Source organism: Arvicola amphibius, chromosome X (assembly GCF_903992535.2).
Source record: "Arvicola amphibius chromosome X, mArvAmp1.2, whole genome shotgun sequence".
NCBI lineage: Eukaryota > Metazoa > Chordata > Mammalia > Rodentia > Cricetidae > Arvicola > Arvicola amphibius.
Genome location: NC_052065.1, coordinates 17,813,683 through 17,840,641, shown reverse-complemented (window position 1 = coordinate 17,840,641; position 26,959 = coordinate 17,813,683). Strand labels below are relative to the sequence as shown.

The following is a 26,959-nucleotide window of genomic DNA, read 5'->3' as shown; positions in this document are numbered from 1 at the left end:
TTTCAGAGTACCGCAGCCTGAAAACATTTTTGCCAAGATTACCCGGGTCATTGAGAATGTTTAGATTGTGGTGGATTAGTAACACATCCCCAGCTTTTTCTGAATGTCCATTGGCAAGTACTATGCTAAGAATGTGGTGTAGAAGCAATAACTTTGTACTGACTTCATCTGTTTAGAATTGGGGATTCTGACTACAGAATTCTGAACTGGAAGTCACCATCAAAGTTTTCAATACCAGCCTCCTTGTTATAATAATCAGAACTCATACTGAGCTAAGGACTCAGAGCTCCCAAACAGGTGACCTAGCTATCCTGTGAGGTGGGTGCTTTTGTTAGCCACAGTTTGCATGAAAGACAATTTAGTTCTAAAGCGTCAGGTATATTTCTCAGGATCTCCCAGCTAGAAAGTAGCAGAGTCAAAATCCAAACCCAGCTTTGTCAGACTCCAAAGCCTGCCCAAAAGTAGGGAAAGATTTGCCTACTTTTGATGGCGATTTGCCCACTTTTGATGGCGCTCTTCTGGCTCTAATTTGTGTGCACAGTTTGCAGTGCCATGGGGCTTCTTCAGCTACACAATAGACTTTCTTTTAAGCATCACTTTCTTTTATAGACGTGCTATCTTTAGGGAGAAGTTGCCTTATTTCTTGTTGCCTCCTTTCTCAAGAGCTTGTTCAAGCTCTGCCTTCAGTGACCATGGCCTGTGATCAACTCCTCAGCTACTCTTGAAGCTGCATGGAACAGTTTCCTACTCCTACTTGTGACTACAAGGTTGGGAGAAGTCAGAAAAGAAAATTGTAGGGCAGAAGTCCCCTCACGACCCGCTTTCTGTTTTGTTCTCTGCAACACAGATTGAAGATGGAGGCAAGGCAGCCTTGTCCCAGAAGATGCGGACTGGTGATGAGCTGGTGAATATCAATGGCACTCCACTGTATGGCTCCCGCCAAGAGGCCCTCATCCTTATCAAAGGCTCCTTCAGGATCCTCAAGCTGATTGTCAGGAGGTAAGGTACCGGTGCCTCGGCCATTGAAAAGTGCTTGATTGCTAATAAAGCCTCCATAAAGTGCCATCTCTGTCATGATCATCAACAAGAGAGGTAGTTCATGGGAACAGAATTGTGCAGACAGCTAAAGCAGAATGGTCAAAGGGCTGTTGGTTCGTATTTTGACACTGTCATAAACTCAGTATGCCCACCCCTTCAGATAAATGCTTCTTCAGAACTCAGTTTACTCGCTATTCTGCGGACTCGATGACTAAACACATGTAAAGGTCTGTATAACCCAAGGTTTCTTTTCTTTCCATCTCCTCTGTCGTAACAGAGTCATTCTTCAATCATCACATACCAACAGAGATGTAAAAGAATCCGACTGCCAGCCATGGTAGGCTCTTTGGAGGCTATGGCAAACTCCAAGTCAGAAATGTTACCCTTGTATGGTTTCACAAGTGAAAAAAGCGTGTATGTGTCGATAAAAATTAATAATATAAAGAAGCAACGAAAGGTTTCCCAGAGTTCCTTGCGGTCGTTAAATAGATTGCTTAGACAGAAATAGATAATTAAAGAGGACAAAGAGGATTTAATAGAGTTACATTAAAAACAGGAGGTAAAAATTGAGCTAAAGAATAGGTAGAATTAGAAAAATCAACCATCAGACATAAATTTTGGTTAAATGGAATTACACAAGCAAAAGGAAGGGCAGGGACACCATTGGGTATAGTCATGCCAATGCTACCCTTTTGAAATTTTTTCTTTGTTTTTTGAGATTATAATGTAATTTCATCACTTTTGTCTTCTTTCTCCTCCCTCTAAACCTTCTCCCCTTGTTTGCTTTCAAATTCATGGTCTCTTTTTCTTTAGTTGTTGTCACTGAGGGCAGGAGAAACAGTCTTCCCCAGGAATAGCACACTAATCGGCTATCCAATATCTAATGGTCAGTCCCGAAAAGATAGACATGCAAATAACATTATATGGACTTGACAGGTTGTGGTTATGTATTTATGAAGACAGACAGACAGACAGACACACACATTTTTTATCATGGTCCTGGGGATGGATAGCAGGGCCTCCTGATGCTAGCTAAGTAAGTGTCCTCACTTTTGAGCTCTGTTTACTTCTGTGTCTTCTTCCTTTTTGCCCATGTTTTAACCAGTCTCCTTTCGTACTTGATTATCACTTTGACCGTGCCTTAAACATTTCATTTTCAGAAGTTCTACCTTTTCTGATATTATCATAATACAGAAATTATAATATGGACAATACCACTGGCTCTTCTTGTTTCAGTCTCTATCTCTATATGGATGATTCTGTCTCTTCTGTCCCAGACCATATAGCCAATTTCCTCTTGGACATTTATAGTTAGATATGCCCATAGCTTTTCAAGTACAGTATGATGTTCCAAGCCTAACACATTTATTCTTCACCAAAGCTTCCTATCTTGATGACACTCCAGCAACCAAGCCAGGAGAGCTAACATAAATTCTTCTATTGATCTCATGTAACATTCAATTTATCCAAACACTCTTTCCCTAAAACATAACAGTTTGGAATTACATAGGGCAGGTTATATAGAATTCCATTAGTTTATTGCATGATCTTCTGGTACCTAGTATTAAGCCATGCCTTTCCAGATCTGGGCATCATGGTAAGTAGTGCCTTGTACTATATAACAGCTATATCGTCACTGATTTCAGTTTATATGAAGGGTTGCTTTCCTACGCTAGGGATGGACTCCAAGGCCCTGAGTACGCTAGTCAAGTACTCTGCCATTGATCTCCATCCCCACCACTTTGAACTGTTATGATTTATATTCTAAGTAAGACTTCATGTTTAGTATCATGAATGCTACTCCTTGGATCTATCGCATAGAAATGGCAATTCCTTGAATAGCGTTATTATTATGGGGATCAAATGATTTAATTTACATAAAATTCCTCTTTACAAGTACTAGCCAGACCTGATCGTGCTTGGCTTCCAAGGTCACGGTGCATAATGCTGTATTGGGGAGTTTCAGTCCATTCCCTTCTCTGAGGTATAGACGAAGCATAACTGGAGTAGCCGAACACTGTCAGAAGGGAAGTGCATTAGAACTGTAATGTGCATTGTACCCTAGTCTGCGGAATATGATTTGTGGGCAAACCAAATGGGGGTGGCAAATATCTGAACAGAAGACATGGCTCTTGGTGAAATTCTGATTGTAGAAAGACAGAGGCACTTTCGAGTGTGAATACTGTCAGAGAAGTTTCTGAGTTTAGTTCCACAAAGGGATGTGAAGATGCTGGGGTTTTAACCACTCACCCTCTCTTCTTTCTCTACTATAGCAATACTGCTATTACAAAACATCACTTAGGAATGGCTCTAACTACAGTCTTGGAGATAGCAGGGACCTTTGGTTTTTATGGGGTAAAAGGATCTATGGCTCCCAGGACCTACATTTTCTACCTTTTCAGCACCCCCCACTTCAGCCCTTATTACTTGAGGCATTCCATGCATAATTTATGAGATGATGCTGCCCTCTTGTGGAAAGCTTAACCTTCCCTGTGGACTACTGGGGATGGAGTATAGGAAGTTAGTTCTTTCATGCTTAGTCCCAATTTTTCCTCCAGCTTATGAAAACGGTCTCTGTTCTTCATAAATGAACACATAAACGAAGTGTGATATGCTTATAGTTTATAAGTGTTCATCCTATTTTCTTAGACACAAGTGAAAGGACCTTGGTTTAAGTAAATCACTGACAAAGTTCCAATGCTGGACTTTAGGTCTTGACTTAAGTCCTTTGAAGATGGACATACAAAGAGACCCTAGAAAATGGCTTATTCTGAAAACCCAATCCAGCCTCTCTCTCTCTCTCTCTCTCTCTCTCTCTCTCTCTCTCTCTCTCTCTCTCTCTCTCTCTCTCTCTCTCTCTCTCTCTCTCTCTCTCTCTCTCTGTATCTATGTGTGTGAGCGCTCACGGACCCATGCATGTGTGCAGGTGCTCACTTCCAGGGATCAAACCCAGAGCCTTGTACATTCTAGGGAAGCACTTTACCTCTGAAGCACATCCCCAGCGGTATATTGATTGCCCTTTAAATGATGGGTGGTAACTAAGTCAGAAATCAAGGTGTCATTGTCAAGCCACCTTTTGCCTCACCCCCAAGTCCAAGTAATTTCAAGCCTTGACAAGTCTAACCTGCCCTAAATCTCTGTTAGTTTGTCTCAATTCAATCACTCTTGATTTCTCACCTGTACTATTTTGAGAGCCTTCCCACTGGCTTCTCAGCATTCAGCTTTATCTCTTTCCAATCAATCCATGCTTCAAAAAAAGCATCTGAGCAGGTCACTTTTCTACTTGAAAAAAAAATTAAAAATAAGAGCTATAGAACCGTGCTATTTTCAAAAGGTTTAAATGGATAGAATGTTTAACCATATTAAAGACATATTCATAAGCAACTTCGAATATTTTGTTAATTATGGAAGAGTTTCGTGCATTGTAATTTGATTATATTCATCCTCTTCCCCATTTATTCCCAGCCTCCAATTCCATAACCACACAACATTGTATCGTCATGCATTTAAAAAAAATCGATCCAAATGGTCCTGCCTATATGTTTGTGAGTGTGCGGTCATCCACTAGACCATTTTTGATCTACCAGGGGACATACCCTTCATGAAAACTAACTTTCCCTTCCCTGCAAGCTGTCATTTACTACTGGCTCCTTAGCAAGGGCTAGAACTTTATGACTAAGTACCATTTTTAACTAATAATAACGATATCTAAATATCTAAAGAAAAACCTTTTAGCAGTAGAAAAAGAATTGATAAAAATGTCTGCGTTGAAGACTTTGACATAACTTAAGCATGAAAACAAAAAACACTGAAATGTAAGTACTTGGAAAATTTGAAAGCCTAAGTTATTCATTATAATTAATAAAATTTTAAAATATTTTATAGGTAGTAATTCATTGTTTTCAAATATTCATGGAAAATTTAAAAATGATTGCATGTTATACTGCAGAAAATATATGCAAATTCTTAGCAGCAGAAGTGACATTGGCTTTATTTCTGATGATAATGTACAAATTTCCCAAATTTAAACAAAAATCTTTAGCAACTTTAATATAGCAGAACACTTATATATGCAAATATCAAACCAAAGAAAAAGTAGCAAAGTCATAAAAATAATAAAGTTGAGAGCATGACTTGTCAAAACTTTGAAATTAGTATTCTGAAAGCAAATTTATAACATTTTATTAAAAATGAGGAATGCAATTACATATCTAAGAATCCAATATAATAGTGATGCCAAGAGCTTGATTTGGAGGACTGGGAAGATGGATTAAATAGATAAGCCTCTAGCAAATTTAATCAAGTAAACAAAAATGAAATATAAATAAAATTTAAATGACAAATGACAAATAACATCATAGAAGTAGTTTCTTGAATTAACTACAGATTACTATAATTTTACTTTAGGAAATCTTGAAATCACAGGGAAATTTAACATATCTACTTCAGTTTTAAATGCCGAAATTATTGAAAAGCGGTATAATAAAATGATCTGAAACACTGAAAACAATAATAATCAAATGGGAATTCCCAGAAATATTTTAGGTTCATATAGTTTCAATCAGTGAGTGCCTTCAAAGGTTTTGAAATAACCTAGACTCTATTACAATGCTATAGATCTGAAAATGTTGCAGATTTATTGAGGTTGTTTTTGAAGCCAGAATCAGGATACTCTAATTATTGAGTTTAGATGCAAAGTTCCTAAATGCAAGCCTATTAAATGTAATTTAGAAATATAGGATGATAAAAATTTATTTTAAATGCTAAAAGATTTTTTTGAAGAAAGGTAAAATCTTAAGTCTAATACAGACTTAGAAATTAACGTATGTTGGACTTTATTTAACTCTGATGACCAAAATGAAAAGTATTGAAATCAGTTTAAAGGAAAAGTCAAAGAAGAACAAATTTCTTGTAAAGTTAACAGTAGTCCGCAATAACCAGTTGGAAGCTGTACAACGTAAGAACTGTCACTTATTCACTATCAGCTAAACACATAAAAATCCAGGAGTACCCTTAAGAAGAAATATGCATAACATATAAAGGACATATATGGATGAAATTTCAAAATAAACTTTCCACGAAAAAATGTACACAAATAGTTTTGATTATATGAATAGCTGAAAGATATTGCATAAGGGGATTTTTTTAATAGCTGATATCTCAGTGGTAGAGCACTTGCCTAGCATCTGTGGAGCCCCAGGTTCAATTTTCCATTCCCAGTACCGCAAAGCAAAGCAGAGCAGAGCAGAGCAAAGCAAAAAGTCAGTGGTAGAGTGCCTACTTAGCACAAGGCCCTTGGCTCCATGCTCAGAAGGAAAAAAAAGTCTACTGCAATAAAATTTAGAGGGGGAAGGAAGAAAAAGTAATGGATAAAAAAATAAAAGGTAGTGATAGGGTTTTTGTTTGTTTGTTTGTTTGTTTGTTCTAGCTGTGGTGACATATGTCTATAGGCCCAGTACCTGTGGTTGTGGTACTTCTGGGTGGTGGGAGACAGGAGGATCAGGAGTTCAAGACCAGCGTTAGGTATATAATGACGTCAAGACCAGCCTGGGCTACATGAGAGAGACCCTGTCTCCAAAAAAGCAAAACAAAAACTAAGAAGTAATTTAATGAACAGTATTTTTGCTTGCCCTAAATTAGTTACTCCTCTATGCTGTTGTGATATCCTCTAGTTTCCTTATAAATGTTATCAGTTGGTCTCCAGATCATTTTCTCATTTGTATTTCCCACGTTTGCACCTGAATCCTAGTCATCTTTTCTATCACAATTCAGAATGTCAGACTGAAAATTTTTGTTGTCCTTTCAGATGGCCACATACTTTAGAGCCTTGGGCATTCTGAATTTTGAGGAATAAACACTTCTGTATCAACAACTCGCTCTTCTGATTGTGCAATTGACCTTGGCCCCTCTCTCCCACGTTTGAGATAGGGTCTTATCCAGGGTGGTCTTGAACTCATGATCATCCTGTCTCAGCCTTCAAGAGTGTGGAATTATAGGCATGCAGCACCATGCTTTTGCAAGCATTTGAGTCAGCAATTATTTATTGAATGTCAGGCTTTTTCTGCAGTCTGAATTCAATTGTGAACACCTACAGTCTTTCTTGACTCCGTCACTGAATACAGAATGTAATTTGTAACTATTATTTCAGTTTTTCTAAGGAAGATACATAGATCCATTAGAAATTAATTAATTATACAATAGATGTTTTAGAGCTGGTGCTCATTAATGACTATTACTTAGAAACTTGTTACAAATATATTTTATTGGATGTCACATTAGGTCTACTAATCAAAAACTCTTGAGTAGAGGGAGCTATTCCAGTTATGAATTTTACTAGGATTTCTAAATTAAAAGCCAGCAGTTTGAGAACCACTACGTGGAAGTCATTAGGCTCAATTCTCCAGAATCGGCAGAGGAAAAGTAACTTCAACTCTGCAGTAACAACTTCTTCTCCATCTAGCTTTCTCATGCTCCATTCTTTTCCCGCCTGTTCTTCTACATTACCAAGGCATCAATTCTGTTTTCTCCTATTCTGTTTTCCTTCTCTTGACCTCCGTGGCTCATACTTTGCTGACTCTACTCATTCAACCTGTGCTATTCCGTTCACTCATTTGTTCCAACTACCACCTCAGTGCTAAGGAGTATATTTCTACGTCTGATCTCCCCCAAAATTCAGAACACCAATAAAGTCACTGCAGGAAAAATCCAACAGGAAATTCCAGTGTAGTATGTAAAAATCTGAACTTTTTTTCTAGTCCTTATACTCCCCCACTGCCAGTAGTAGTTGATAGTACCATGGTCCAGACATCCAACTGGCAACCCAGTGGTCCTTCTTGACTCATCAAAGTCTGTCACTGAGAGTTTGCCCTTTAGATTGCCCCAGAATCTTTACTCTTCTTTGCATTTTCTCTGTGACTACCTCAGTTCAGTCCCTCCTCATCTCTTCCTTGAACTATTTCATAAGCTTTTTCACTGTCTCAAATCTGTCTGCCAAGGTGGTGCTAGCACAGAGGCAAATCTAGAATACAGATTCAATTCTATTTCCTCCCCTGCCAAAAACTTCCCAGTGACCTCCCTTGCCCAGGGGGCAGTAAGAAGAGTGAGCTATGTATTCCTATCTCTGCTCACACCTGCAGCTTCATCTATTATACCTTGTTGCTGATTTATTCTGGAGCAATGAAGTTTCCAAGAATGTCATGCTGATTATCAACTCTATGAGTCGTCGTTTTCTATTTCTTACCAGAACTGGTTATTTCCATTTCTTCCTCGGGACTCTTTCACAGGAGCATTCACAAGCTTGAAATTAGAGCCCAGGGATACCCATTTTAAGGATATTTTTTTGACACTCTGGGGTGATTCAAGTAGCCCTTTTCTGCTTCTATGGAATTCTAGTATTATAGCCATTATCTCAATGCATTGGGAAGATCTGCTAATGTGTTTCCCATGTGATTATATCAGGGTTTGTCAAGCCAGTCTAACCTACCACTTATTTAACATGTCCTACTGAGTGTTATTTGTTATTTTTATTCTTTAAATATTTTATACATGTATATAATGTATCTTGATCATAACCAACCCTCACTTTTCCCTCCAACTGCCTGCCCAGAACCTCATCGTCCTATCTTCCTCCAAATTTCATATGTTCCTTTCTGTATTTTAACTCAGAGTTGAGTTAGTGCTTTCTGTATGCACATGGGTATGACATCATATACTAGGGCATGAGGAACCTGCCTACCAGTGGCTACACCTTCAGCCCCCCCACCAAAGAAGAGTGACTCTCCATCACTTAGCATCATCTGCTGCTAACAGGTCCCCTAAGCTTGGGGTGGTGCCTCTGCAGTCCCTTCCGCTTCTGCACTGGATTTTTTAACTTGCTTGACCTTGTGTAGATAGCCACATCTGCTGTGAGTTCATCTGTGCAACTGCTATATCATATCCAGAGGCCAGTATTTCACCACATATCTACGTATTTTCTGACTCTTATATTCTCTCTGCCCCCCCTTCTGCAATGTTTCCTGATCCTCAGGTGTTGGGGGAGGCCACTAGTTTGTTTCTTGACCACCTTGACTTGAAATAATTGCACAGAAACTATATTATTTGCAATACTGTTTGTCTAATAGCTTGAGCATATTTTTAGCTAGCTCTTGTATCCTAAACTAACCAATCTCCATTAATCTTTGTATCATCTTGTGGCTGTGGCTTATGAGGCAACATCCAGTCCCTAATGTCTATCTCCTGCGGGGTTACATGGCTTCTCCCTGACTCTACCTTCTTTCTCCCAGAATTCAGTTTAGTTTTCCCTACCTAGCTCTGTTCTGCTCTGCTATAGGTCCAAAGCAGCTTCTTTATTAACCAATAAAAGCAACATATATATAGAAGAACTTCCCACACCAGTATTCTGTCTTATGGTTGAGCATACACAGGTCTTTTTTACTCAGCATTTTCAATAGTAATGAATCTCTGCATGAACTATGACCCATGCAATAAGAAACTTCTCTGACCAAGGTTAAAAGCAACACACATCTATAGAAATACATATTTAAAAGGTAGTTTCATAACATGACCATTCAGAAAAACAGTATCAATAGGTTCTGCCCAAGGGCCTATGACTTCCCTCCCTAGACATGGGTTTTCACCATGTATACATTACTAGGTATGAATTCCCTCCTGCGGGGTAGGTCAAAAGTCTAATCAAGAGAGTCTTGCAACTATGACACCAGTGTACAGATCTTGCCTGGTAGGTCAGTATTGTAGCAAGCAGGGTCCAAGGCTGTATAAAATCACTGTCTTTTATCCTGCAGCCTGCATAGAATCTTACAGAACTATGGAAGTCAGTCAACAGAAAGAGAGAGTTTCCTTGTTAGTTCAAGACTGATGTTCTGTGTCCTGCAACAGAAGTATGTGATGCCTTCAGCAATATGCTGTTACTATCTAGTTATAGAGGGTAACTTAAAGCAAATGGTAATAGCTTATATTGTTTGGAGTGCCTCTGGGATCTCCTTGACCAATAAATCATAGGCAAGTATAACCCATGTGGTTCATAAATTTTCTCACCCCGACTTTAAGAACCATGAAGTGGTGAGGACAGTCTTTATTCATTGTTGTGTCTTTATGATGTAGTGCCATAGCCACTTCCCTATATCAGGCTGTGTACAACATTTTCTTAGGGTTTCTATTGGTGTGAAGAGACACCATGACCATGGCAACTCTTATAAAAGGAAACATTTAATTGGGGTGGCTTACAGGTCAGAGGTTCAGTCCATTATCATCATGGAGTGACATGGCAGTGAACAGGCAGACATGATGCTGGAGAGGTAGCTGACAGTTGTACATCTTGCACAGGCAACAGGAAGTGGTCTGCCTCACTGGGCATGGCTTGAGCATATATGAGACCTCAAAGCCCACCTCCATAGTGATATACTTCTTCCAATAAGACCACACCTACTCCAACAAGGCCACACCTCCTAATAGTGCCACCCACTTTGGGAGCCATTTTCTTTCAAGCCACCACAAATATGTGTGTGTGCACATGCGCATCTGTGCATGTGCACATTTGTGTATATAAATACACACATATATTATATTTTAATATTTATAAATCTCTGAATCTTTCCTACTTTTCTATAGCAGGATGTAGATAATAATTTTTCAATCTACCTTAGTTTATAAAACTTAAATATAGAAATGGATATGTATATCACACCCCTGTTCCAAAGGCTCAAGGACCATTGTGGAAGGCAGAAAGTTTGTAAACCAGAGGTCAGGTTGGACATGAGCAGAGCAATACAGTATCTCTGTACATGACAGAACCTCTGTCTTCAAGAACTCACAGCAGCTGTGTTTGCTTGCCCAGTTGCTGCCCAGAGTCAAGTCAATCCATTTTCCAGTATGGAATAGGGAGGGGATCATTAGGTCCCAGCACTAGCTGAGGAGCTATTAACAGTTCATGGCTTCTGGGGAAGGTAGAGTCAGTTTTCTTTAAGGGTGTGGCCCTGGATAGATTGACCATGATGATACCGTACCCAAAAGAATATGAGCAGTACAAAATTGGATTCAATGGGTTATAACTAAAGAAGATAAGATTTCAATGGGATGGAGGGTGGATCTGGGAGAAATTGGGGGAGGAGCAGGAATAACAGGATCAAACATTATATGTATGTATGAAATCCTCAAAGAATTAATAAAATATCATACTTTAGAACATGAATATAAAGTATTTTATTTATACTTATATAAATATTTCATACCTGGCCCTATATAAGTAAATTTGCTGGTCTCTGACAAACCATTTTCAGAAAAAGACTGAGACTCCATATAATTGTTAAAAAATGCAAGGATTTTATGCATGGCAGGCAGTCAATGCCACTGAGCAACAGGACCTCAACTCTCCCATCATTTCTTTGCTCTGTTGTTCCTCAACCTAGAGAGTTTTCTACCTTTCTTTGCTAAACCAAAGACAAGTAATACACCAGAATGGAGTTCTAATCAAAGGGACTATGTTGTTAGAAATACCTGCCAACACTATTTTCCATAAGTCTACTGTATTGTCCTCCAAAACTCTATTGAGGCTTACAGTGCAGAAGGGCTTTCCTACAGCCAGGAAACTCAAAATAATGAAGTAGTACTAAATGCTGCAGTTTCTGCTACCAATCTGGCTTTCTTTCTAATGTTTCTGGAGTTTTTCACATTTGCTACCTCCTCTAGGGAGCCTTTCTGCTAGAGAGACAACTCCTTCCTGTACCTAAAATAAGGTTGGGATTCAATCTGTTACCTTGCTTGACTTGTCTTTTGTAGTTCTTCCCTTATGAAATGGTCTACTTCTGGACATAGAAGAGTGCCAGATCCTTCTCCCCAGCCTTTCCGTCTTTCTGAGCTCCAGATTTCCATTCCAAGATGCACATTGCCTCTGTCCTGATAGCTCATTATTTTTTTGTCTATGGCATCATTCCTATCTCTATACATCAAACTCACAAGTATAGAATCTCTTTAATTTCTTCTTTATCCTCCAAGTCCTTTTTGAGCTCTCTGCAGTGTTTCTAATATCCATGTCATCCATCTCCTTTGCCTTCTTCCTACTACTGCCTGGGACTCATTACCTCTTATCTGGATGCCCTCCAACCCATTCTTTGCACTTCTGCCAAATTAATCTTCCTAAAGTACATCTCAGTATTTATTTCAATCAGCAATAATTGTGCTTCGGGTAAACCTCATGAGTTATAAGAGTTCTATTGTGCCAGCCTGGGTCATGTAATTCCCTTTCTCAAATGTGCCCCAATTGTCTCCAGAAATAATACAAGTACTCTGTCCTAGATTTTATGACCCTCCATAGCTGGATCTACATGACTTTTTTCTATCTTATCTTCCTGAAATCCAAAGAGTATGACTGTCCTTTGCACAGTCTTTTCCCTGGGCTGTGGCTTTTATTGTCCTCTGCTTGGAAATAACTTCTTTAATTCCTACTCTCCATTATTCAGATACTGTCAACTTGTCATCTTTTGTTGTCTTGTTTCTTTTTCTCCTAATTATACAAACTTGCATGGACTCCTCCCATTTTGAAAATATATGTTCACTTTTGAATGTATTAAACTGATTAAATTTTGCCCCCAAACCCTAATAAAATCCATGTGTTTGTGAGTCTCCATAAACATAGATAGTTCACAGTGAAGCTGTTTTCTCCACTGTGATTTTTATGTTTAGTTGGTCAAGTCCTGATCATTTTTATTTAATTATTTATTTTTTAATTTTTTTATTCATTTTAAGTACCACCATAGTTCCCCCTCCCACTTCTCCTCCTGCTCCCCCCTCACTTACCCCAATCCATCCCCCATCTACTGCTCCCAAAGAATAAGGCCTCCCATAGAGAGTCAACAAAGCCTGGCACATTAAGTTGAGGCAGGACCAAGCTCATCCCTCCTGCATCAAAGCTGAGCAAGGCATCCCACCAAAGTGAATGGGCTCCAAAAAGCCAGCTCATGCACTAGGGACAGATCCTGGTCCCACTGCCGGGATCCCCCCCAAAAAACAGACCAAGCTACACAGCTGTCGCCTACATGCAGAAGGCCTAGTTCGGTCCTATGCAGTATCTAAAGCTCTCAGTCTAGAGTTCATGAGTTCCTACTATCTTGGTTCAACTGTCTCTGTAGATTTTCCCATCATGATCTTGACACCCCCTTTGCTCATAATAATTCTTCCTCCCTCTCTTTGACAGGACTCCCAGAGCTCAGGCTAGTGCTCGGCTGTGGATCTCTGCGTCTGCTTCCATCAGTTACTGGATGAAGGTTCCATAATGACAGTTAGGGTACTCACCAATCCGATTAAAAGGAGGGAAGGCCAGTTCCGGTACACTCTCCACTATTGCTAGGAGTCTTTGCTGGAGTCATCCTTGTGGATTCCTGAGAATTTCCCTAACATCAGGTTTCTCCCTAATGCTCGCCCACTCTGTCCGTCCCCCAACTTGACCATCCCCTTCTCTCAGGTTCTCATTCCCCATCCCCTCTCCTATACCACTGCTCCCACCCTGCCCCCAGTTTACCTAGGAGATCTTACCTATTTTCCCTTCTCAGGGCGATTCATGCATCCCTGTTAGGATCCTTTTTATTACCTACGTACTCTGGAGCTATGGATTTTAGTCTGGTTATCATTTGCTTTACATCCAATATCCTCTTACGAGTGAGGCTATACTGTGTTTGTCTTTCTGTCCCTGGGTTACCTCACTCAGGATGATTTTTTTCTGGTTCCATCATTTGCCTTCAAATTTCCAGATGTCCTTGTTTTGAACAGCTGAATAATAACTCTATTATATAAATGTACCACCTTTTCTTTATCCATTCTTCAGTTGAAGGTTATCTAGATTGTTTTCAAGTTCTGGGGCTATTATGAATAATGCTGCTATGAACATAGTTAAGTAAGTGTCCTTGTGGTGCTATGAACATAGTTAAGTAAGTGTCCTTGTGGTATAATAGATCATCCTTTGGGTGTATGCCAAAGACTAGTATCACTGGGTCTTGAGGCAGATTGATTCCCAATTTTGTGAGAAATCACCATGCTGATTTCCAAAATGGTTGTACAAGTTTGCTCTCCCACCGGCAGTGAAGGAGTGTTCCCCTTACTTCACATCCTCTCCAACATAAGCTGTCATTTGTGTTTTTGATTTTAGCCATTCTGACAGGTGTAAGATGGTATCTCAGAGCCATTTTGATTTGCATTTCCCTGATGCCTAAGGATGTAGAGCAATTCCTTAACTGTCTTTCTGCCATTTCATATCCTTCTGTTGAGAATTCTCTGTTTAGATCTGTACACTGTGTTTTAATTGGATTACTTAGTATTTTGATGTCTAGTTTTCTGAGTTCTTTATATATTTTGGAGATCAGCCCTCTGTCAGACATGGGGTTGGTGGAGATTTTTTACCATTCTGTAGGCTACTGTTTTGTCTTGTTGACCGTGTCCTTTGCTTTACAGAAGCTTTTTAGTTTCAGGAGGTTCCATGTATTTATTGTTGCTCTCAGTACTTGTGCTGCTGGGGTTATATTTAGGAAGTGGCCTCCTGTGCCAGTGCATTCAAGGATACTTCCCATTTTCTCTTATCAGGTTCAGTGTGGCTGGTTTTATGTTGAGGCCTTTGATCCACTTGTACTAGAGTTTTGTGCACAGCGATAGATATGGATATATTTGCAATTTTCTACATGTTGACATCCAGTTATGCCAGCACTATTTGTTGAAGATACTTTCTTCTATCCATTGTATAGTTTGACTTCTCTGTCAAAAATCAGGTGCTCATAGGTGTGTGAATTAATGTCAGTGTCTTCTATTCAATTCCATTAATCCACGTGTCTGTTTTTATGCCAATACCAAGTTGTTTTTCTTACTATATAGCTCTATAGTAGAGCTTGAAGTCAGGGATAGTGATGCCTCTAGAAGTTCCTTTATTGTGCAGGAATGTTTTAGCTCTCCTGGGTTTTTTGTTTTTCTATGTGAAGTCGAGTATTGATTTTTCAAACTCTGTGAAGAATTGTGTTGAGATTTTGATGAGGATTGCATTGCATCTGTAGATTGGTATGATTGCCATTTTTACTATGTTGATCCTACCTCCCCAAGAGCATGGGAGGTCTTTCCATTTTTGATAGCTTCTTCAGTTTCTTTCTTCAAAGACTTAAAGTTCTTGTCATACAGGTCTTTAACTTGTCCGGATCATTTTTATCTCCTGAAAATTTCTATTTCCTTTTTCTCATTTGTACACTGCCATAGCATCTTAACTTAGTACCTGTTTTCAGTCTTATTGTTCTCTCTACCACCTGAATGTAGTCTCTTTGCTACAATCAGAGTCATCTTTGAAAATGTAGCTCTAGTGACAAACCCATTACTTGTCAAAATCACTCAAAGTTGCCCATTGATTCAGAATAAAATCCTAACTCTCTACCATGGTTGAACAGGCCTCTTAAGATAGAATTCTCTATATGTCCACTGGCTGTGCAAATACTTTCAAGTCAAAGTTACAGCCACTTTCAACTGATTGTACTCCAACTATAACGTCATTTCTCATATTTCTTTGCCTTTTCACATCTTGCTCCTTCTGCTCAGAATCTTGACCATTCCCTTTTAAACTTTGCTTTGCTTGCTTTTACTCAACACTTCAGAACTGATCCAAGCTTTAGCAATTCTGAGCTTTCCTTAGCCAGTGCAGCCTTGAAATGTATTATGTTTTCTCACAAACACAACACCTCTGGCTTCCTCTATCCAGGGTTGTGACAACATGTGTGCTTGTCACAAAATCTATAAGATGGGCACAATCTATAAAATGATCATTTTTCTATCTTCCACATGCCGTCCTAGTGTCTAGCAGGATTACGTGCTGAGTACCCACTGTATAAGTAAGTGAGTTGAACATATGTGGCCAAGCAAGGACAATGAGAGCCACTGTTGTGAAAAGTAGAAGCCAAGAATATCAGGGGTGTTGGTTTGATAGGCATCCAAATACTTGAAAGTTGATGTTGGGAATTCAGTAAAGGAACAATATATGAATCAAAGATAAGTCCAAATTTTCCTAACAGGCTAGATTGAGTTATAAGACATTAATTTCAAACATAGTTACAGGAAGCTGAATTTATTCAGTAGTGAGATTTGCACTTGACTCTTTATGTCTGTTAAATTAAAATGAAGGAAAATAATTTAATTTAGAAAATGTAGAGCTTGAACCTTATAAGACTTTTATGATAGGCACTTGTAACTATGGTTCTAGGATGTAGAAAAAAGGTTTGTACTTAGTAATTATATGGGAAGTTATTAGAATACATGGTAGTTCAAGCCACTGAGATGGATGGGATTTTCCAGAAACAGAAGCAAAAATAAATAGACAGACAGACAGATAGATAGATAGATAGATAGATAGATAGATAGATAGATAGATAGATAAATGTAAGATGTCTAGGCACTTGTTTTTTAGTGATACATATTTATTAGCTAAACAGAGGGAGAAGATCCTTTCATTAATTAATATGAGAATAATTACTAGATATATACTCTGTCTGTGCCAGGTACTATTGTGGGAACGGAGAATACAGCACTAAGAAACAAACCTTTCATCTGACCTTCTAATGGGGATGGATAAACAATTCTCACAGAGAAGCAAATATATACTCCCAGTTAGTTATAGGGGCTGTGAAGGAAAATGAAGAAGTGTAAGAGCACGGAAATGGGTAAGATAGAGATGTGCTAGAGGCAACAGGGAAAGAAGGGACTTTAACCAGGTCAGGGATGATCCTTCTGCACGTGGTGTGTGTGTGTCCTGAGTTCAATTCCCAGCACCCACGTGGTGTCTCACAACCATCTGTAATGAGATCTGATGCCCTCTTTTGTCATGCAGACACACATGCAAATAGAACACTTGTATACATAGGTAAATAACTCTTTAAAGAAGAATTCTAAATGTGTTGTAATTGGAGGGGGGGACATTGTTAAAGGATTCCAAACAAGATAGTGATAAGATTGGTTTTCTACCTAGAGACGGTCATCCTGGCTACTGTATGGAAAGAGGCTATAGTAGGAGAGGGAAGAACTGCAGTGATTCGGTAGGAGACGGTGATGGGTTGACTTAAATTTTACTCATATAAATGTTAAAAATAGTAGGATTTAAGATTCGTTTCAGTGGACTTGCCAGTGGGTGAGTATGAGTTGGACGGGGTTGTGGCAGAGAATGAATAAGTAAGGAATTGAAATTTCCTTAGTTTAGGCTTGAATAACTTTTAAATCCCAAACATAAAGTATCTAACTGCTAATGAGGCTGATTTAGTAGAGACAGATAAATTGATGTTCTAGAAAGGAAGAAATAATTATGGCAGTAAGATCTTTAGGAATATTAGAACAGAAGTCTAAAAAACTTTGGTAAAAGTAAGCGGAATTTATCAAGTGCATGAGGAGGCAAGGAAGGGTAAATTGGTGACATGAGAGAGAGAGAGGCTTCTCTATTCATTGCTTCTAGTTGTTAACCAAATAGGCTGTTACCATCAGCCTAGAGGGAGAAAGGAGGTTTAAAATGATAGAGAAAAAGTAATTAGAGATGTACGAAGAGAAGTAGAAGAGAGTGGTGTCATGTTAACCAAGGGAGGAGGAAGGAGCAGCCCATCAATCACGACTGTCACATCAAATATTGCAGTCAGTTAGATGAACGCTGAAAAATAGACTACTGAGTTGCATAATTCAGAGGTTATTAGTTGGCGCTGGCAGAAAAGCTTTCATTAACACATTAGGAGCAGGTTCCATGAATGAACGCAGCGACAGTGGGCTGAACGTGCAGCTTGGGCTAGCACTTCCCTAATATCCACAAAACTGTCGGTTCCATCTCTAGCACCCTCTCCACAAAACCCGGTGAACTGAGAGTGAGGAGTTGTACATGTAGACAGTGTTTGTGCTATGGAGGTGTGAAGTATTTGGCATGATTGGGGAACACTGTACCACTGAGCTGTATCCCAGCTCATCAGTCCTTTTAGAAGTGGGAAGTGTCAAGAGGTAAGTGCTGAAACGAATCTACTTATATGTCTATTAGACTGTGAGTTTCCTGAGGAAGAGTGGCGTACCAGAGTCATATGGGCTTTCTATACTATGCTGTCCAAGAAATGGCACTGCCGGTTTCCAACAAAGGTTGAGTATAAGAGTGAATAACTGAATTCACAAATTCTATGCCCACATAGAATCAACTGAATCTCCTACTGGGACCTTTGAGAAAACTGTTGTGCCTCCTTCCATATAAGTGCGTAGAAAAAGATCTCTAAAGACATGCTAAAGAGCAAAACAGTGGAAGAGCCAAGAGGTGGTTCAGATACAACCTGGGGCCTCTAGAGAGGATAGACATCTGCAAAGGCTGACCCAAGAACTGCCAGAAATGAGTTGGCACTGCTCTGCGCAGAATAGGAAATATTGGTACCCAGAAGTTGTATTAAATTAGTTTCCTTTGAGGGTAGCTTAGCAGCCATAGTAGAGAGGAGAGGGAAGTGTCTATAGTAGACGTTAGCTGTATTTTAAGAACATACATTCATCAACAAATAGGAAATGCATGGAATGAGATCAGGGTAGATGAGATCGCAACTAGATGAAATCAAGACAAAGGTTATTCTAGCTAACTCTCAGAGAAACTGAATCTTGACAGCAAAAAATACTGCATTGTGGGTTAAACTTTGAAAAGAAAACCTGGAACTCTGCCACTGAGTCATTTTAATTATTAACAATTAGACAGGACAATGTCATTGAAAATAATGTAGCATAATACAAGGAGTGGTTTTGCCCTGTTCCCAGAGGGGTAGACTGGATGTGACCTAATAGCTTTTTCCTACACTAATTTGGCTGATTGTGTCAGAGAAAGAAAAAAAAAACAGGTTGATCATTTTGTTTTTCTTCTGTTGAATGACTCACACTTGACCACAGGCATATATAGAAAGAATCCCCATTGAGAGGAAGATAACAGAATGCATAATAGGAGTCCAGTAGACTGAAAGAGAAAACTCCCCAAAAGTTGAAAAATTAGTTAGAATCTTGAATTATTCACCATCCAACTCCAAGCGATGGCACCAGGGCCTGGATGACAGCATTTGATGATTGACTGAATTAATGAATGGTACCCTGGGAGAGAACACCTAGGAAAATCAATATAAAATGGCAATAAACTGATAGGTCAGCCATGTTATCTCTCTGAATCACCTTCTGGTTTCATTTTTAATTATTTCTTTTGAAGATGAAATTAAAGAATTCAGATAATGTACTTGGAATCCAGCATCTTAAGATGGATTAGCTTTTTTACCTCTTATTTTTTCTAATCCATCCCCCTACGTAAGTCAAAGTTTCTGTTTGCTTTATCACACTGAAAAGAAAGAAAATTATACTTTTCTCTTAAAAGTCACAGATATTGATATTAAAATCAGCTTAGCTTAACATTAACCAATAACTGCAATCAATTTTAGAGTAATTTTAAAATATTTCTTTTATTTTTTGAGATTATAATGTAATTACACCATTCTCCCTTCCCTTTCCTTCCCAAATCCTTCTACTACCCTTCCCTGCTCTCTTTCAAATTCCTGGTGTCTTTTTTCATTACTGCTGCTACATGCATACATATATGTATATAGCCACTACCAGGAATGGTAGTATTTCAGCTCATTTTTATCAATGTGCCACAAGTCAAAGTTAAGATAAAATGACAGTATTCTCCTGGCAGCATATTTTTATTCTTGGTATTTATTCAATATTTCAACTATTCAAGTCTGCCTCTTTTAGTGAGTAACCATCCTTCCTACCATGTTGGCCACAGCTGATAAGTTAGCGGTTCCACTAGCCATAGCTGTTGACACTAATCAGTGGGAAGTCCAAATTTACCTGTTTGACTGCCTCGCTCTCAAATTTCCTCCTCCTGTTATTTTTGTCCTCACCAAGTAGACAGAACTTCGAGAAAACAAAGAAAGGAAAGAATAACTTCATTAAGGAAGTGACAGCCCAAAGTACAAAAACTTCAATTTTCTTTCTTTCCTTAAACAAGAGACGTTTTCAGCTTTTTTTTTTTCCCTTTTGCATGTCTTCTCTTCCTTCCACTTTGGAGCTTTTAAAGCTATGGATAGGAGACACCACTTTAATTTAGATACAATAACCGGACTTAATTAATATCCCAGACCCACTCATTTCCTTTAACAACAGTGTCCAACACATTTGTTTCCTCTGAAATGTTTTATTTTCCCAGAGGCTCATATCCCTTGCACAGAACAGAATGTTTCAAAAAACAGTTGAACAGTTTTTTTTATCAGAGAGGTAAGTGGTCCTATCACAACTATAAAGATGGGTGCAGAAAATTTGGTGAGCAATCATGAAAGCACTATAAAACTATCAATGGAGAGAAAAGCCATTCAAATGAAAGCTTTGTAAATGAATCAAGATTATTCAACCTGAAGAGATAATGTTTTCGGAGCCTTAGAAAAGGTAGACACTCGCTCAAATGGTTTAGCAAACACAAAGCAAAAAAATCTCACCTACTACATGTTCTAACCACAGGTAGGTTTGTCTTACAAAATAGATAAGCCAGCTCTCTGCTTTCTTTTACAAAACTGTCTCACTGTGTAGTCGAGGCTCCTCTTAAACTCACAGCTTTCTTTCTTCTTATCTGAGTGCTAGGATTATAGTTGCGACACCCTGCTCAATTTGTTCTTTACATATTTGCTTTGTAAGACAGGAAGAAGTGATTTATGAGCTGCTTTTAAGTACTGAAAATATTCTCTAGAAAAAAAGTATGCGTCTTTAGAAGGCCAGAAATTGATTCCTATGGTGTCCTCTATTCCCCCATTTTTCCTCATCAACCCTAAGGCCCCCCACCAGCCACTTTATTCTCTACAAATCTTTCCCTTGAAATCAACACCAGAAACACACTTTGGTGATGTATACAAGAGAATTTTTGTCTTCCTTTTCTGTTAAAGATGGAAGAAATAGCAACATTTATACCAGCAGAGATTTTAGCCAGATCTGCGGGACTTCTAAGTCACTTTCTGTAGTCAGTGATAATGCACTAAGGAAAGCTATGGAATTTTCTTTACTGACTTCAGCAATTTATTTTCTCCCCAGGGAAGGCTTACTGAGACAGAAGAGAAGGGAGTTGGCAGCAGTGACAGAGAAATGAATTAACTACAACCTTTTCATCTCTTATTTAAGCCAGAGTTCTCTAAATGTTGATGTATTGAAGCTACTTTTGTGAAGGCTAACTGGAAAGCAGTCAGAAAGGAACCCTGAACTTTTTTCTATCAATTGATCAATTGTTTTCTGAGAGAGAGGGGGGGAGGGGGAGGGGAAGGGGGAGAGGGAGAGGGAGAGAGGGAGAGGGAGGGAGGGAGGGAGGGAGAGGGAGGAGGGGGCAGGGAGTATGCTATCATACATTTTCATCTTTGAGTGTAAAACACAATAAAACACAATTCACTACCATAACTTCAACTACTTAAATGCTAATGCATTTACATCTCTCGCCCCAAGCTCTTTTCTAAATACTAACAATATAGCAATATAGTTCTAGTTTTCTTACAGTATTTTTACATAGGAACCTCAAATACAGCAATTTCCCTTCTCTCTTCCTTTCATGGTCTTGATCATCTCCAGTGGTCTGTCCCCAGAAAGTAGGATATCATGAAGCATTTGAACTTCACCCTTCTCTCAACTACGTTCATCTCCATCATGGCAATGACATACTCCTGTTAAGACTACCTCTAATGTGTTTTCTCCTAAATGCCGTTCTCCTAACCTCTTCCAACATGTTACCCATGCACCCAGAGCTGTCTTCTCAGCACTCTGCCTTTACAGATGCCATTCTCTTGGCTTAGAATGTTCTCCTGCCTCTCCTTTAATGAGTAAAATCCCTGCTCTGTCAATAGCCATCATTCCCACAGGACACAAAAAGATTCTCCTTTGTGTTCTTACTGCATAGCTACCAATTTGGGCATCCTTCTACCCTGCCAAACTAAGAGCTCCTTGGAAGCAGGGAATGCACTTTCCTCATCTTTGAAATCCCGGTACCTAACACATCATAGTCTATGGTAAATAGTAGTAAAATAATGAATTATGTAATTTAAAATTCAAGTTTGTCAATTCCTTTAATGAATCTTGATAGTTGGTTTCAAGTCTAAAGACTATTTTGTCTTATTTTTTAAAAAAGTTTATAGTTTCACACCTACATGAATCTTTGCTCCAATTTGAATATGCATGTGTCTATGTGATATGTGTGTGCATGTGCATTAAGTATGAATCTTGATATTAGTTTTTAGGTGTGTAGTTGTATAATTGTTACAGTACCATTTCCTAAAAAGGCTACCTTTCATCCATTGAAATGTTTAGATTTTTAAATTTATTATTATTAATATTTATACATGTACACACATGCACATTATACTGTGTCAATGCCAATACATATTGGAGGCCAGAAGAGGGTATGGGATACCCTGGAGCTGCAGCTATGTAGACAGTTGGGAGCTATCTGGTAATGCTACTGGAAATTGAGCTTGGGTCCTCTGAAAGGGCAGCAAGAACCGTTTCTCCATCCCCTTTTGAATTGATTTTGAAACTTTCAGAAATAAGTTTAATATATCTAAGGGGTCTGCTTATGGTATTTCTACTGGTTCCATTTGTGGAAGAGTATATAAGTCTCCACCAATAAGACTCAGCCTTGATTAATGAAATATAATCCTTAAAATTTGGTAGATGGATTCTATAAAACTGCTGATGAAATTTCAATACAAGTTTCATTAAATGTGTACAGAATTTGAGGAAAATTGCCCGTTTTTCCTTACTACATTGAAACTTCTAAGCCAGGAGCACAGTACAGTGTCTCTCTATTTATTTGGATCTGTGTTGATTTTTTTCAAACAGTATTTTGTAGTTTTCAGTATACACATCCTATACATTTCTGTTAGATTTATACCTAAGCATCTTATTTGGGGCAGCAAGAGTAAGTAGATTTTTAATTTGTTTTTACATATCTGGTGTTGGTGCTCAAAATATCATTAGTTTAAAAAAAATGTATACTTCAACCTGTTGAATTTATTTGTTCTCTGAGTTTTCTATATTTATTTTAGATTCCTTGAGATTTTTTAACACATCCTCTTTAAACGGGAAAAGTATTTTTCCTGTCTCCTTTGAGCGCGTTTCATCAGTTTTTGCATGATCCTATTGTGCTTTTATACATTCCCGCAGTATTGAGTGAGAGTGGGTTGAATCTCGTCCCTGGCTTCTGGTCTTAAGGGCAAAGCAGTCAACCTTTTATAAAGTATGATGTTAAAGGCAGAGTTTACTTAGATATTCTTCAGTATATAACGAAACTTCATCTTTTATTTTTTAGCGTTACTATTTTTAATTAGTTTTATTTTGAGATTATGTAATAATATTATCTCCCCCCCCGCCTTTGCTTTCCTCCCTCTAAACTCTCCTTGCTCTCTTTCAAATTCATGGCCTTTTTCACTAATTAATATAAATATATATTCCTAAATACATAAGTACTGATCAGTCTGCATAATGTTACTTGTAGTTAGCTTCTTATGGCATTTTTGAATATACTTAGTTTGGATTTTGTCTCCCCCTCCCTCATCTTCATCCCCTGACCCGCTTATACCTGTCTACCCATCATCCTGCTCCAATAATCATGTTACATGCATTATATAAACCTCTCCACTCTTCTTCCTTAAAGCCCCCTTTTGTCCTGCTCATGAGCCCTTTAAATTTCTGCTTTATTCCACATTTGCTGAAGGTTGTTGGAAAAGGATGTTGAATTTGTCATATGCATGTCAGCTCATGACTCGAGCAGATCCTTTGAGTTATCTTCAGTCTGTTTGACGCAGCGTAACATAGTCACTGGTTTTTAAGCACATAACTGGTTTTGCATCACAGGAATAAGTTTTTCTTGATCACATATAATTCTCTTTGTACCTTAAAGAATGCTAGTCTATAATATTTTCCTAAGGATGTTTGTGTCATTCATTATTCATGAAGTCCAGGGTTAGTGTTTTGTGTCTAGTCTCATGTCATAAATTGTCTTGTCTAAAGTGAATTGGGAAGAGTTTTTGGTTCAATTTTTAGGAGGATTTTATATATAACTGGGTAAAAATTTTCTTAGATGATTCATATTCTTTCTATCTGGTTTTTATTTTCGTTGAAGATAAAGTCTTAATATATAGTACAAGATAACCTGGAACTTGCTACATAGCCCAGACTGGCCTCAAATTCCTGATTCTCCTGTCTCTGCCTATTGGAATTTTTGGTTTCAGTTTTATTGATTGCTACTCTTACATTTTTTTTGTTTTCTTTTCATCCTTCTGCTTGCGTTTAGCATTTTCCCTAGCACAATAATGTTTGACAATAAATTTCCTGAAAGTATTTTTCAAATGTGCCTTACAAGTTTTAATCTGCTGTACTATTATTTTCATTTTGTTAATGTGATATGTGATTACTTGAGAAAGTTCTGCTTTTACTTAATATGTTTCTTATGATATGTTGCTTAGTCTTCTGTTGTTTCTGTTGCTAATATATAATTGGATTTCATTGTTGTAGAAAAATGTTCTTATGTATGATGTGAATTCTTTAAAAATTGTTGATGTATCTTATGGAGCAAGACATATAAACTTGTATGACAAGAACTTGAAATCTTTGAAGAAAGAAATTGTATAATTTAACAACTTCTTGAAGCCCAATCCTTAAACTTGGGTCCTGATGAGCTTGCCAACTCTGGATCTTAGAGCAAGTGTCAAGATCCCTTTGGGGAATTTGTCTCTGAGCTACCAGCTTTTGGTCTACAGGCCAGTTTCTATTTTGAGTGAAAGCTCCAATCTCTCAAGAGTGCATTGATTGCTTTCCAGCTAATCAAAGGGAAAGCATTAGTTGGCTGTTCTGGCATCTCTATGCAGCTAAAAATGATTATGTCTCTGGCTCCTAATGCAGCAATATATTCTTAATATATTCTTTCCCCTTTTTCCTGTAATGAGGATGCAGAATATTTTTCAATTTTCCTAAGTATAAAGTTAATGTATATCTTTGAATGGTCTTTGAGAAGTTACATAGGATAAGTTGATTTCCCCCTCCCCTAGGGAAAGAACAGAAAAATCAACCTCCCTTCTCATTATCTCCGTCATATGAGTGGTTCATATATAGCAGTTTCTATATGTCAGTGGTTTGCATATAGCAGGGGTTCTTTATATGAGATTGTCCCTCTGTGCTTCAAAAAGAGTCTTCCTAAGATCCCTCAGATTGTTGGAGAGAATGAAACACTTCATTTGAAAACAATTTTATAGGCTAGTTTTTTTACATAAATATTATAGGAGATTAGAACATTTTCATTAGTAATCTCTGTGTGTTTGTCTTGTCCGTTCATCCGTCCCTTCCTCTCTCCCTCCATCTCCCTAATCCTGCCTGTTCTGCTTAAGTTTGCTATTGCTGTGATGAAACACCATACCCAAAAGCAAGTTGGGGAGGAGAGGGCTTATTTGGCTTACACTTCCACATTGTAGTCAGAAGTCAAGACAGGAACTCAAACAGGGCAGGAACCTGGAGGCAGGAGCAGATGCAGAGGCCATGGAGAGGAGCTGCTTACTGGTTTGTTCACCATGGCTTGCTTAGCCTGCTTTCTCACAGAACCCAGGACCAGCAGCCCAGGAGTGGCCCCGCACACAATGGGCTGAGCCCTCTCACATCAATCACTAATTAAGAAAATGCCTGACCGATTTGCCTACAACCCAATTTTATAGAGGCATTTTCTCAGTCGAGACTTCCCTTTCTCTAGTGACTATAGCTTTTGTCAAGTTAACACAAAACTAGCCAGCACACTGCCTCCACCCCCTCATTTTCTGTGTATATGCGATTCTTTGTTACCTTGTCTTTTCTGGAATGGTTGAAGGCTTAATAAAGGAAAGTTTAGGAAAGAACAAGAGAACATATTCATGAAGTGATGAGGAGAGTGATTGATATTTTATATATGAGTCAGAAGGGCCATTAAAATGAATCTTCTAGATGGGAAGAATTATGAGAATCCCAAGAAAACCTTTATCATAAAAATTTCTGTATCACATAAACACTGATACTGGCCATTAGTTTGTCACAGCTGGACTGAGAAGTAGCTTTGCATTACCTATGTATTATATCCAAGGACAGGAAATGTTTGCTTTGTCAGAGACCTTGTAAGATCATAGAACACAATAATGAAAGCTTAACCAAGGCTCAGAATTGATGTCTCTTGTGTAAGGCCATACAGCTAATAACTGTTAGAGCTAAGATTCAAATCCATTACCTGTGTGTGTGCCCATCTCTTCCCCCCCATATAGACATTGCTGAAGTTTCAGTTACCAAGACTATCCTAATTCTGTAACTCATTGAAATTATGCTGTATCAGTCTAAACAGTTGGTTTAAAGATGTTGAGAACTTTGTCCTTAAACAGTTGAATGTAGAATAAAAGGTTTTTCCCAAGGAACTTTCCCATGTAATGTTAAGGAAGATTGACCAGAACTAAGATCACTTTAAATTTAATAGGATCCCCATAAATGTCAATTCTGTCCCTCTATTCCCTACTTAACTATGGATCAGTTACAATGCTAATATATCTCAAGTGCATCTTGTTATTTAATTGCCATGCCTGTCTTTTGAGTGATAGGGCCGAATGCCTCCCTGCTTCACAGGCAAGATTAGTTCTAAAGACGTGGATGAGGCAACATGTCCACTCCCTTACAGCCCAATGTCTCTGGCTTCATATCTAGTATGTTCTCTGTAGCCACGTCAGTTGATACTTACCTACTTCTGTCTCAGTAATATTTTCAAAAACTTGAACTTGAGTATTTAAGTGAGTTCTTCAGAATTCTTGCATCAATTTACACATCCTTAGGCTATGCACGCATCATCGCTTCCTCGCTCCGCGAAGGTTATCCTTAGCGGCCT

The 26,959-nt window shown here is 38.4% G+C and overlaps 1 protein-coding gene across 1 annotated transcript in view; it reads left to right on the top strand.

Moving 5' to 3' along the window:
• Shroom4 (shroom family member 4) overlaps positions 1-26,959 on the top strand; it is a 202,778-nt gene that overhangs the window by 108,028 nt on the left and 67,791 nt on the right. The window contains 1 exon segment of the mRNA XM_038316566.1: positions 848-999. Coding sequence (XP_038172494.1) covers positions 848-999 — 152 coding nt within the window.